Source organism: Lampetra fluviatilis, chromosome 2 (assembly GCF_964198595.1).
Source record: "Lampetra fluviatilis chromosome 2, kcLamFluv1.1, whole genome shotgun sequence".
In the NCBI taxonomy this organism is placed as follows: Eukaryota; Metazoa; Chordata; class Hyperoartia; order Petromyzontiformes; family Petromyzontidae; genus Lampetra; species Lampetra fluviatilis.
In genome coordinates, this window is record NC_136276.1 from 2,703,220 (window position 1) to 2,715,796 (window position 12,577).

General features: G+C 44.6%; 1 protein-coding gene across 1 annotated transcript; it reads left to right on the forward strand.

The window, feature by feature from the left end:
- The first annotated feature begins 401 nt into the window (after positions 1 to 401).
- LOC144939473 (plasma membrane ascorbate-dependent reductase CYBRD1-like) lies at positions 402 to 8,644 on the forward strand. The gene is made up of 4 exons (XM_078866700.1): positions 402 to 1,330; positions 4,700 to 4,908; positions 6,001 to 6,155; positions 6,851 to 8,644. The coding sequence occupies exons 1-4, from the start codon at positions 1,144 to 1,146 to the stop codon at positions 7,119 to 7,121; spliced, it is 822 nt and encodes a 273-aa protein (XP_078722826.1). The 5' UTR covers positions 402 to 1,143; the 3' UTR covers positions 7,122 to 8,644.
- Positions 8,645 to 12,577: the final 3,933 nt, after the last annotated feature.

Below are 12,577 nucleotides of genomic sequence, written 5' to 3' on the forward strand. Positions count from 1 at the left end.
CATTTGCCCGGACACTATCCCCGTAGTATCCCCCTCCTTAAAAAGGAATTTTGCCAAATATTTCCAAACATCTCAGGCACATCTGGAAATATGCGGATACGGGGCGTTGTGACACAGTCAATAATACCGGCCAGGCTTAGCCTCCGAAATTCCGGGATATGGGGTGCATTCAGGGTGATTCATGGTAAACGAAACGCACCGAGCCTCACTTTCTTGAGACGCAGAGAGGCTCTCATGGATAGATGCAATTATTATTATTATTGGAATTCACAACAGCAAAACTTCAACTTGTCGGTGTCACCTTCAGCTACCCTTCCAAAAGGGGCCTTAATTCTTCCCAAAGGCAGTTTAAATCGCCCACATACCCAGAGGCGAATCAAATCGCTGCAAAACCCCCCACTCTTAATGTCTCCTGGCCAAAAGCAGCCACTATTTATAACGGAAGCTGGAGCGATGCCAAGCGAGAGAGAGAGAGGGCTCCTTCTGGGGTGGAGGGCCGGGTTAGCGGGCTCGCGGATCAGTTTCCAGGTCACCTTTGAGGCCCGCGAGCCGCACAAACAGAATAAGGGGGACACGGAGGTGCCCCGGGGGTTCTTGACAGACGAGGGAGGGTTGCGGGTAGACGATTGGACGGGAGTCCCGACGGATGGAGGCACAGAGACGAGAGAGAGACACGGACTCGCTGCGCGGGAGACTTGAGTGGTAAACTTCACCGAGGCTACGCACCGATCGAGGTAACAAAGTGCCAGACGGACATTCAGATACGCGGGGGAACAGAGGCCGACAGAGACAGACGGGTAACACGAAAAAGAGAGAGAGAGAGAGCCAACTGGAGTGGTAGACGGACTGCGAGACAGATTGGGGAAATTACTGTATCGGGGACAAGGGGCAGTGAGCGACAGAGCTGCAAACAAGAAGGCGGCGAGAAATCCAAGGTGAAGATTAACAACACAGAGGGACAGGAGAAGACACGCGGACGGGAAGACGAAGTAGCAGAGAGAGAGGGACGGCGAGGCGAGGAGACGTCTCAAGTGGTCGGGCGGACAACCCACCGACGAGACGACCGCTCCACGTGGAACGGACAAGAGGAGATCTCCGAGAGCGCGAGAGGAGAGCTCGAGGGGGCGGTGGTTCTGTGGAGCGATGCGGGACGGGGTGGTGCTGCGCGCTGCGCTGGGCACATCGGCGGTGCTCGGACTCCTGGCCGCTGCGTTGGTGGCCGCGTGGCAGTGGGGCTGGAGGGGCGGAGTGGCGTGGGACGGAGGCGCACAGCACTTCAACTGGCACCCGCTGCTCATGATCCTGGGACCCGTGGTTCTCAACGGCCTCGGTCAGACCCAAACACGACAGTCACCAAATCTGATTGAGCTTCGAGCTTTCGTGACTTGCAGGAATTTATATTATGTGGGTCTTTCGGTAAAGATAGGTTCAATGAAAATAACACAAACATTGGAAATAAATATTTGTAGGTAGGTTCAAAGAAATTTACAAAAAAATTATATTAATTTAGCATTTTTTTGTTATTTTCTTTGAACCTATCTACGTGACTTTACCGAAAGACACAAAGAATACGACTCTAACCACCCACCACCACCACCACGGTGTCTGTGTGTAGGGTGGATAAGTTGGGTGAGATCCAGGGGGGTGGGTGGGTCGACAACCAAAATAACAAAGGAGAGAGATTTTTTTTCTGTTTCGAATTGGGTAAAACAAAAATGAACACCTTCACCCGCCCCCGTCAATATTTCAAGAGCCACAATGCGTTGTGACGGTGGCCCTCCACACTCATCAAGCGCCGCAAGGTGGCCGACCCCCCACCTGGGTTCGTGATTAGCAGGTGATGGAGACGACTACGACGTTGTAAAGGGGCAGCCCTGCAAGCTGCTTGCCCGTGCCATTGCTGGAAGAAGGGGGCCTCCGTTAGCTATTTTTAAAATTGTATTTGGCCTACTCCTCCGCGCTAGCCAGGCGTCTGTTAAGACGGGCTAAGCGAGCTTTGGTAGGACGCCTGGCTAGAAGGGATGGTTTGACAGGCGGTCGAGGCTAATGACGGAGTGGGAGGCAAAGGAGGCAACTACGCACGAGAGAGGGTTGTTCATCGCCGGAGATGGAGCGATGGGAATGATCTCGTGTGCAAGATGCGAGATGGATTGTGACACCGCGACTCACTGAGAGGGATGCAGTCGGCTTGGTGGGTGGAGGCCTTCATCCAGCAGTGGATTGATCATGGCTGATGATGAAATACTGATTTGAGAAAATTTGTTTTTTGTGATGTGGATGTACAGTCTTTAGCGTGTAAATGCGACCGCAAATCAAGACGCTGTACAGACAACAAGTAGGACATATTTATTTCATAGAGGGAGGCAGTGACTCATAGTGCAGAGAAATTGATGATGGCCTCGGGAAAGCGATTTAGTCAAAGGTGGCTTTATACAGTACAGGTATTTGGAGTCAAACTCCAATTTTCAGCGGTGTCGCGACGTTGCCATGACTTTGGTACCAGTTGCCCGAGGCACCGAGCCAGCCACTTCTCTTAGATAGACCCCTGTATGGCGTCCTGCATGAGATTAATTGCCACATTGCCAATTACGTTTCAGAATTGACAATGGAGGCTGTAAAATATTCATCACAGAGTCCAACGGCGCGACTCGAAGCTGGGCGAGTTGCTGACGTTTTCCCAACTCAACCACCTCATCACCACACCTCCGCGCCCCTCGCAGCACGCCCCAGGATGTGTGTTTAATATTGATGCAGCTCCCGCTGGGCTGGATGGAGCCAGTGGGCATGTGTTGTGTGTTGCCCTTTGCGCTCGAGTCAGGAGCACCCAGACGGCTCTACAAGGCGAACTGAAGCCAGGCGTTTTGCTCAAATGTAGCCGCTGGCCGTCACTGCGGAGAAGACATTATAATCAACAACATAAATGCATCCACAACACGACGCTCAATGGTCAATTATGTTGCATAGTTTTTCGTCCAACTAGGACTCGTTTCTAACAGGGTCCTTGCGTGTAAACATTGCGAAGTTCACTACCGGCGTTTAAGCGAGCCTGACTGCTGACGAGACACTGCATGTTGAAACCAGAGTTTGTATCAAACCAGTGTTGTTGGAATTGTGCATTCTGTGAGGCTGATGAATTGAGGATCATGTACAGTACTTTTATTTTGAATGCGTACAAGGCAGGGACTTTAGTGAAAGACAATCCGCCAATAGTTATAAGATTACATTTTTTTAAATGCTCCGAATTCCGTTGGAAGGATATGAACACTGTAATGTGTTCTTAATAAAGCAGGAAAATCCCACGTTTAAATTGTTGGTGTCAGAGAGGTAATTTTCTTTAGAGGGATAAATCATTCTGGTGCATATGATTGAAATGCAAATACTACAAACAATACTTCAAAATATGGAATATATTGAAAATAAAATTAGAATTTTAGACCTGGCATTTATAGATTTGGAGGTACGTTTATGAAATGTAAATGGAAGGGTAAATTCAGGAATGGTGTGATCCTCAGTATTTCATTAGAAAGAAAAAGCAATGAATGTTTGATAACTAACCTGAAGAGGGCTCTTCTGAATAACACAAATATATTTTACAAGGTCTCCGTAAAGATATTGACCATTATTAAAGAATGATAAATTATCCATAAGTTGGAACTGCCATGTTAAATTGTTAACCTTTATACCTTTTTTCACTGAACCTGAGTGCTAGATAGCATTGCAATTTGAAACATTCGCAAACACGTGGGACTGTCCTAATCTCAGCACGATGTGCGTCCCCAACGCCATGGTGGGCATGTGTGGAGGTTTGCAGGATGACATTCATACAAAAAAATTCATTCTTCATAAGACCTAGCACACCCTGCTCCAGTTCCTCTCGCATGGGCCACCGTAACAGTGGTTAATCACGAGGCAAAGTGAACTTGGGTGGGGGGGGGCAAAGGCACATTTGGCGGTACAAGGCTCACCCCAGTACCTACCTAGCACTGGCCCTGCTACCAACTGTGATTGTGGAGTTTAATGATACCCCTACGGCCTATGATAAAATCACCGGGAATGCAAATACATCTCATCAGACCTCAGAAGCTAAGCAGCGAGGAGCCTGGATGGGTGACCACCGTGGAATGGCATGAGTTTGAAGGCAGCCGTGGAACTCCGTTTATGGACAGCAGAGGGCAGTGCAGCAAAAGCCATTGCATTGTACTTCTATGCTCCCACGTCAGTGCTCTACACATTCACAAGCCCTCACTGATTTTTCGATGTAAAGCTTTCGTGACTGCAGGGATTCATCTTCTTGGTTCTTTCGGTAAAGTCACGTAGAAGGGAAAAATAAAATAATAAAAATAAAACATAATAAAATAATTCTCACGACGTTTCGCCACAACGCAAGCAGCCGTCCTCAGGTGTCTTTCTGACAGACCTGTTCTTCACCTGAGGACGGCTGCTTGCGTTGTGGCCGAAACGTCGTGAGAATTATTTTATTATGTTTTATTTTTATTATTTTATTACTTCCCTTCTACGTGACTTTACCGAAAGAACCAAGAAGATGAAGCCCTCACTGACCAGTGCGGTGAAATATGATCGGATAACCCCGAAGATCCGCATGGCGTGGGGAGGCCCCTTAATCCAGCGGTGGATTGAGAAGGGTTGTTGCATGTACAATGTTGCCTTCACCGACACCACTGTTGTTTATGCCCCGCAGCGATGGTCCTCTACAGAATCCCCTGGACACTGGGCAGCAGTAAGATGCTGCTGAAGTGCGTCCACGCGGGCCTGCAGACCTTCTCGTTCCTGCTCGTCGTGGTGGCGCTCGTGGCCGTGTTCGACTTCCACAACGTCAAGAACATTCCCAACATGTACAGCCTCCATAGCTGGGTGGGACTCACCGCTGTCCTGCTCTTCTGTATGCAGGTACACATATGGGGTGGGATGGCATGCTTTTGTTTCTGCTCAAGAATTTTCCAACGATTAGGTGCGTCCATCCTTTCATTTGTTAACGGTGGGTGGGGGCATGGCGACTCTCTTAGAGATGTTCCAAAAGGAACATGAAGTTGTATTTCATGGGATCTCCTTTGCCAGTACCAAAATATGAAAATAGGTTTTCCCATTTTTTCTGTTGCCAAAACAAATGGGAAAACTTCTTCTCATAAAGTTGCATTGTTATTAAACCCTTTTGCAAACCGGCCAATTGTAAAAAAGGGTTGTCCAAAAACTTGAACACACGGTGAAAAGCAAAAAGGGCTCTTTGGAAATATGCAAATGCATTCATACTGCTAACGAAATACTTCAGAAGACAAATGTACGTTGAAAACTGTAACAATCACTACTCCATCACAAGCACAATCTTCACATCATCATAATCAGCTGCACCAATGCTCTATGGCATGAATGTTGATAATTACTGAATGTCTATGAATAGCTACAGTCTAACTTATATTTGTGCCGATTTCATTATTTGATCAATCCATTTGCAAGCATCCTTTCATGCCTATCATTACATCTCACTTTCATCTCAGGTATTGTCCTTGATAGCCCACATCTACCTCAAATTTCCTCGTCTTTGTAGTCACCATATTTCGTGATTTTCTTCACTCCGCTTGATGAGTTTTTCACCATGCTTCTTAGTCATTCCGCATATTCGTAATTCCAAATTCCATTTTGTGGCTTCTATAATGTAGCACCATATCTGCATTAATAACAAAGTAAATGCTGGTTCAAGTCAAAACAGCTCCATGGTAAATTGTGGAAACGTCACATTGCCGAAAGGCATGCACCTTCTCTTTAACGCGTAGTGTTGTAGATGTAAAATAGCACACAGTCATTTGTAGCAATGGGCTTTAGTTACAGCATAATTTGTGAAAACACACTGTATCAACAAAGACTACATTCCCAATAGGAGAGATGCATCCTTAATATCTGCTTGACAAAGGTGATGGATGATGGTGGTTATAATTATCGATCTTGATGACCTTGATGATCTGTAAAATGTGTCTTATCTTGCAGTGGGCTCTGGGTCTCGCCATTTTCCTGTTCCCTGGGTCGCCTGCCTCTCTCAGGGCATTTTCCAAACCAATCCACGCCTACCTGGGCCTATTCATCTTCATCGCATTCCTGGCTGCTGCTCTCACGGGCATCACAGAGAAGCTCATTTTTTCTCTGTGAGTTGGTATCCTTAACACACGCACACGACACAGTGTTACGGGTCATTGCAATGTAAGTGTTTGCAAAGGGTTTATTGGTCTCTTACTGGTACACTGTTTTTCAGTTTAGTCAAGTAAAAAAATAAGTAACGTTTTTGGCTGCTGCTCAACTGATCATTGGTTAGAGGCTCAGCTTCAGTGCATGGCAACGCTTAAAATAGAAAATCAGTGAAAAGCTACGTTTTATCAGGTGAGGGCTGTCCCAGTGGCACTTGAACAAGAACTCTAACAGCTAAGGCTGCACATCAACAGCCTTGGCAGCAACGGCGAGGTCACGTTAAAAACGTGTGGACCAGACATTACATAATGCTCTTTACATATAGGTGAAACATTACATTTTGGCTTGACCTCCATCGCGAGTACGTAACATTGACAATACAAAACATATTCGTTTTTTTTCAGCAAATAGAGTTAACTGAGATGGAAAAAAAACTATGAATATAGGTTGTACATAGCGCTTTAATATCCATAGGTCACGAGTCCCTTCTGGTCCGAATGACCCCTTACTCTTCTCTGCACGATTCAATCTACTCAGATACATGCTGTTGGCTGACAGACTCGGGTCGAAACAGACAAACAACGTTTATTACAACAGAGGATACAAAATAGATGAATTGTGATCCCCCCCCCCAACCCCCCACCGTGTCTCACAGGAAGCCTGGAAACAACACGAAGGCGTATTCCGAACTGCCGGCAGAAGGGGTGTTCGTCAACACGCTGGGCATGCTCCTGCTGGCGTTCGGAGGCTGCGTCGTCTACATCGTCGTACGTCCCGAGTGGCAGCGTCCACCGGAGCTGGCCGCGAGCGAGTTGGCAGGAGACGTCACCCTCTGGCCCGGTGGGGACAATAACAGCGAGCAGGGCACCAGCAAGCGACTGCCCTTCCGCATCGAGGAGGAGGGCAGTCAGCGCTGCACCCTTTAGTCGAGCGCGTGAGCAAGGGAACAAGGGGCGGTCGGTGCCGACGATGTTGTTACGAATCTTCATTTGAAGCTTTCGTGACTGCAGGAATCCCCATACTCTCTGGTTCTTTCGGTAAAAGTCACGTAGATAGAAAATCATAAAGAACACGACGTTTCGGTCGCAACACCACAAGCGTTCGTCTAAGTCACTCAACACCTGATGACGGATGCTTGTGTTGTGCCCGAAACGTCGTGTTCCCTTATTATTTTTTCTATCTACGAGATGTTGTTACGCGTCGACGCCACACCGAGGGGGTCACGAGTTGCAGTGTGGACGAGCCGGCAGTGATGTGGTGACATGTGGTAACATCGCCGTCGCGCTGCGGGATAAAGGTACGGACAGTGAAATCTTATACAGGGAGAAATGGAGAACTGGCAGACTTGCTTCGTAACTTTCCATTTGACGGTGAGGATCACAGTGTTGAGCGACTTAACCAAAGGGGCTGCTTTTTTTATCCGATGGCTTTAAAACAAAAATTGTGAAAAATCGTACAAAAAACATTTTGTCCTGTTTTAGGATACTAAACCGAGGCGTAGCAGTTTTATAATGTATTATCATAGTGGTTATACGATTAGACATTGTTAGTAGCGTTACACAGGATTTTGTAAAACACGCAATGTTTATAATTGCATGAATTCATAAGCGTTGGTTATGTTGTATAACTTGCACTATGAATAAAGTAGGAGAGGCATTGCATAACCCCATTAGACCTTGGCTATTTAAAAAAAAAAAATACCTGCTTGATGTTTTACAATAATCTTTACATTTAACAACTTGCTCTGACATTTAGTTAACAAAACAATGTTTCAGCGCTGGAGCACACAAGAGAATACTTTTTATCAATATTTTACGTGATTTGAAGCTTTCGTGAGTGCAGGAATCCATACTATCTGGTTCTTTCGGTAAAGTCACGTAGATAGAAAAAAGAATAAAAGAACACGTTTCGGTCGCAACACAAGCGTCCGTCGTCAGGTGAGAAATAATGATCTGGAAAGAAGTGATGATCTGCTGTTGTGGCTTTATATAGGCACGGGGGGGGAAGGGAGTTGGAGCAGTTCTTTTTTTTCTACGTGACTTTACCAAAAGAACCAGAGTATAATATTTAACGTACCGGTACTAAAATTAAAATGAAACATTGTTGAATGTACCAAGCTTTTTTTTTACAGATAAAATAAATATTAAATGCTTTACTTTTTTTAAAATGTTTTTTTTGTATCTCTTTGCTATATATCCTCGAAATAAAGCCGAACTGTGCAAAACAATGTCACACCAATATGAGAAATTCATTGAGGGCCCAAAAAATACAGTCCAGTTGTCAGCAAATAACTACACATCAGCTTTCCTGCATCAGAATGTTGCCTGCTCTGTTCAAATGCGCAATTTTTTTTTTAATCGGTGAATGTGTTTTTATACCAGTGACTTCAGCTGTGTGGATTAGTTCAATTAATGACGTCATTATTTTGATTAAAACCTTTTGAAATGTATTTATGTTTCAAAGTGCAATGTTCTTCAACATGTCAATGGATTATTGCAAAACTGTCATTAAGACTTCCAAAGGCTTGTGGTTAGGGCATATTTACCAGACATGTTAACTTTATAAAAAGCCTTGTGCAGAGCTAAGAAAATGCATTATAATTTTCTTTTGACAAGATCTATCAAGAATGCCATGACGATATCTCAATTCAACGTCGCTTCTGTATTTGTATAAATCACAACGCTCGCGCAATTATATATCACAAATGCTTTAATAAAAGCGAATTAGTATTCACAATCACAAGCAATAAATCACACGTCAACATGTACTCACATCAACAGAACAAATGGAAAGGGTGGATTTGGAGGCGACAGTTGCACACAATTCCTCTAAGCCACAGCTGTACACCTACAATCAATCCTACTCGCTAATACTCCAACATTCTATCTCAGGTAATTCCACGAAATATTTAGACCCTTTACGTTTGTTAGGCTCTTACATTTGCTGGCGTCAATTCATGTTTAGGAGCCCCGGGCACGCAATGAAGTCCCCCTTCTCAATTACTGTGGCGATGCTGTAAGGATGCATTCCTTGCACTGCGCATGACAGGACAACAATTACAGCAGGGCCCTGTCGGCCAAATGACAGCAACAATCGAGTTGATAATGACCACGATGATGGCACTAGACTTTGGTGAACATAATTTACGACTAAACTTTTAATTACTACTAAGCTATACATTACGCCTTCCATAGTCAATATATTATTATATTATTACACTAGATTTCTCGTGTATTTACATGCATTTTTATCATTCACCTCGGAGTGGCATCAACATTTCAAACATTCAATTGTTACTGAAATGCGATGTGGTCTTGAACTATTGGAATCGTCGTGGAACCCAGCTGGCCGAGCGAGGCCGTGGGAACACGAAGCTACATGTTCAGGCTGCAGCTTGAAAAACGGCTTCAAAGAGATGAGTTTCCAGGCCTCATGTGGATCAACATCAGTTCACTGTTTGGTGTAAAGTCACAAGAACCTGTCCCCGTTTCAGCCAACAATGTTTCAAGAGGTTACCTTGAAATTAACGCCTATTGTTATTGTAATGATTTACAGCTGTGAAGTCAGAATGTGTTATGTCCAACCTCGTGTCATTTTACGAAATACTAAATTTAATGGAATGTAAAGTCCAACTGTATACGTTTAAACATTTCAAAAGACACCGAGGTGTTGCTGCACTGCAGTAATGGTGAACCAAAGGAACATTCGAATATACAATGCCACATTTTTGACCGATCGAGACATTTCCACAACCATCCCTACTCCATCCGCACGAAGACTTGATACTCTTCTAAACCTAAATTGCATGCCACAAAGTTGTTCCCCGTACTCTGAAATTGTCACAAACTATACCGCTGACTCCAAATCCAGCCACTTTACCACATTTGCAAATCACCAAAAGGTGTGACAGCAACACATGTTCTTAGTTTGAGATACTTAAGTAGTTTTTTGTTTCTCATTCATTTTTACTTTAAGCTGATATCACACAATTAATCACAGTTTGATTACACCACAGTAATTTAAATATATTAAAATGCATCTCCCCTTAAGCCTATTACGTGACACCACACTTTTGATGCAATCATATAAGTCCAATGTTTGAGACAGCTGGCTGCTCTATCTGCCCTGGCAGAAATTGGCACAATCTCGGCTTGCGGCTAAATTGGCGAGTGCCACCACTCGCCATGGCTGATCTGACGTCACCCCCAGGTTTTGGTCTTGAGATTAAAAAATGAGGAGCTGAAAGGCTTTAAAGTTTACATTCTAGAGTGAAAATCCACGAAAAAAAATGTTGAGGGTCATTTTTTGCTCATGGTCCATCTGACTTTACACTGCAGATTCTTATGGGTGGGATTTTTTTTCATTGAAGTTTAATCCTATATTTTGATTGTGTCACACTCTTATCACTGCACAGTTTAGAGTTTATTCAATGTGACATCACATTCATGATGACACAAACCAGACGTTTCTTGCAATCCTAGGAATATATTCCTGCTTTGTAACTGGATATGCACTCACCGTAATGAATAACTCTTGCCGAGTGAAACAGAATTAAAACGCCGTAAAGTTAAGCATGGCTTTGGAGCGATGGCAGGGCAGTTAATTGCCTGCACTATGAACCCAGCGACCCGAATTCGGTTCCTGGCCACGGTTAACATGAGTGGCGAGCAGTGCCTGGACTTGTCTTGGGACCCCCTTCAACCTGCAATGAAGTATGGTCAAACAACCCCCATATCGCCGACACAGTATGGGGGGGTCGTCATTCGACAGCGATTTGACACATGGCTGTAAACTGTTATACCGTATTCTCCAGATTATAAGACACCTTTCCCCCAGTATTATGTAGCAAAAGTTGGGGGGGGGGCACCTTACAATCCAGTAGGTGTGTGACAAAATTTGTATAATTTTATCATCACCGGGTACAAGTTTGGATTGCGTCTTGCCAACTGGCGAATGCGGAATTATCGGCAAGCGTGCAGCGTCTGCTGTAAACCTCGACTGTAACCGGCGTAACCTTGGCTACTGGTCCCGTTCATCACTCGGAATTTGTAAATATAATTTCACGGGGATTTTCATTCAGGTTTCATGAATAAAAATACAATGCACGTGATTTCATGAAACAAAATAACGAGAGAACTCTATCGAAACATGGAACGTTGAAATATCTGGCATATTCTGGCTCATTGAGGTGAATGAGCAACGGAGAAGAGTGAAAGAGAGAATAGAATGGAGAGAGACACACAAAGGGCTCCAAGCCTCGTTTGTAGAAGCTCAAGGTGGCAGCTCTATTTGTCAAAGCCGTTGCTGCTGTAATTTATTCAACAGCTTGTTTTTATTTCTCCCCGGACCAGGAATGCGCACAGACACACACACACACACTCACGTTTCAGCGCAGCGCGATGATTTATCTAGATATTTTAAACCCCATTTTAATTCAATAAAGATTCTGAATTCAATATCAACACTTTGCAATCAATGCATCCCTACACTGAAAAACATATAATCATGAACCAATTCAAAATCAGCATTACATCACAAAGCATGATAATACTTTAACCAACGGCGCAGACGGTGAACGAGGGTGGAACGCTGGGAGCTCATCGGTGTGAGAATGTCCGCACACACACGGCCATGCCGAGGCACTTGCAAACCTCGTCACGTGTGCTCAATTTGCGCTTGATGGCTGAGATGACAATCAATGCAATGTTTCCCCTCCCATGTACATCTCTCACAAATGCAGGCAACATGCCGCCATCGTTGCATGTTCTAACCAAACAATTACATGGCACGGCAGAATTAAGACTTTTAGAAAGTACTGTTTGGCTGTATTTTCCTGAAGCCGTGACCTTACATGAATTTCGTTGAGAATGCACCAGTGTGCCAACTTTCAGTTGCCGAAACCTGCTCCATCTACTTTCTCCCTCCCACCAACAAGCAATCTCCTCCTCCGAGCATCGTCTCCCACAAGACTATAATTGTAACCCTTTTTCCTGCATTTTTTAAATAGTTAACTTGCAGTAAGGTAACAGTCTAGCTATCAAGCCTGAGCCTAAAGACCCATTAATTATCAAGAAGAGAAGGCAGTGTGGAGAATGATGAATCGACCCCTACTGTGCTCACTTTGTTGAAACACTTTGAGAGGTTATGTAGGCCACAGGATATGAGCAGCCTCCCAAGGCATGATGGTTTCTCCCTGGCATAACAGCTAAGACAAGTTTAATATTTCAGTGTATGGCTTTCACAGGACACGGGGCAAACTGCTCCTGCAGAAGCATAACATGGTGACCGTAAAGGCAGAAAACCATTCCAAGAAAACTATTTTAAAATGTAATCACGTGTCAATCACAATCGGCACACGACACAAGCGAATAGCTCTTAGCCC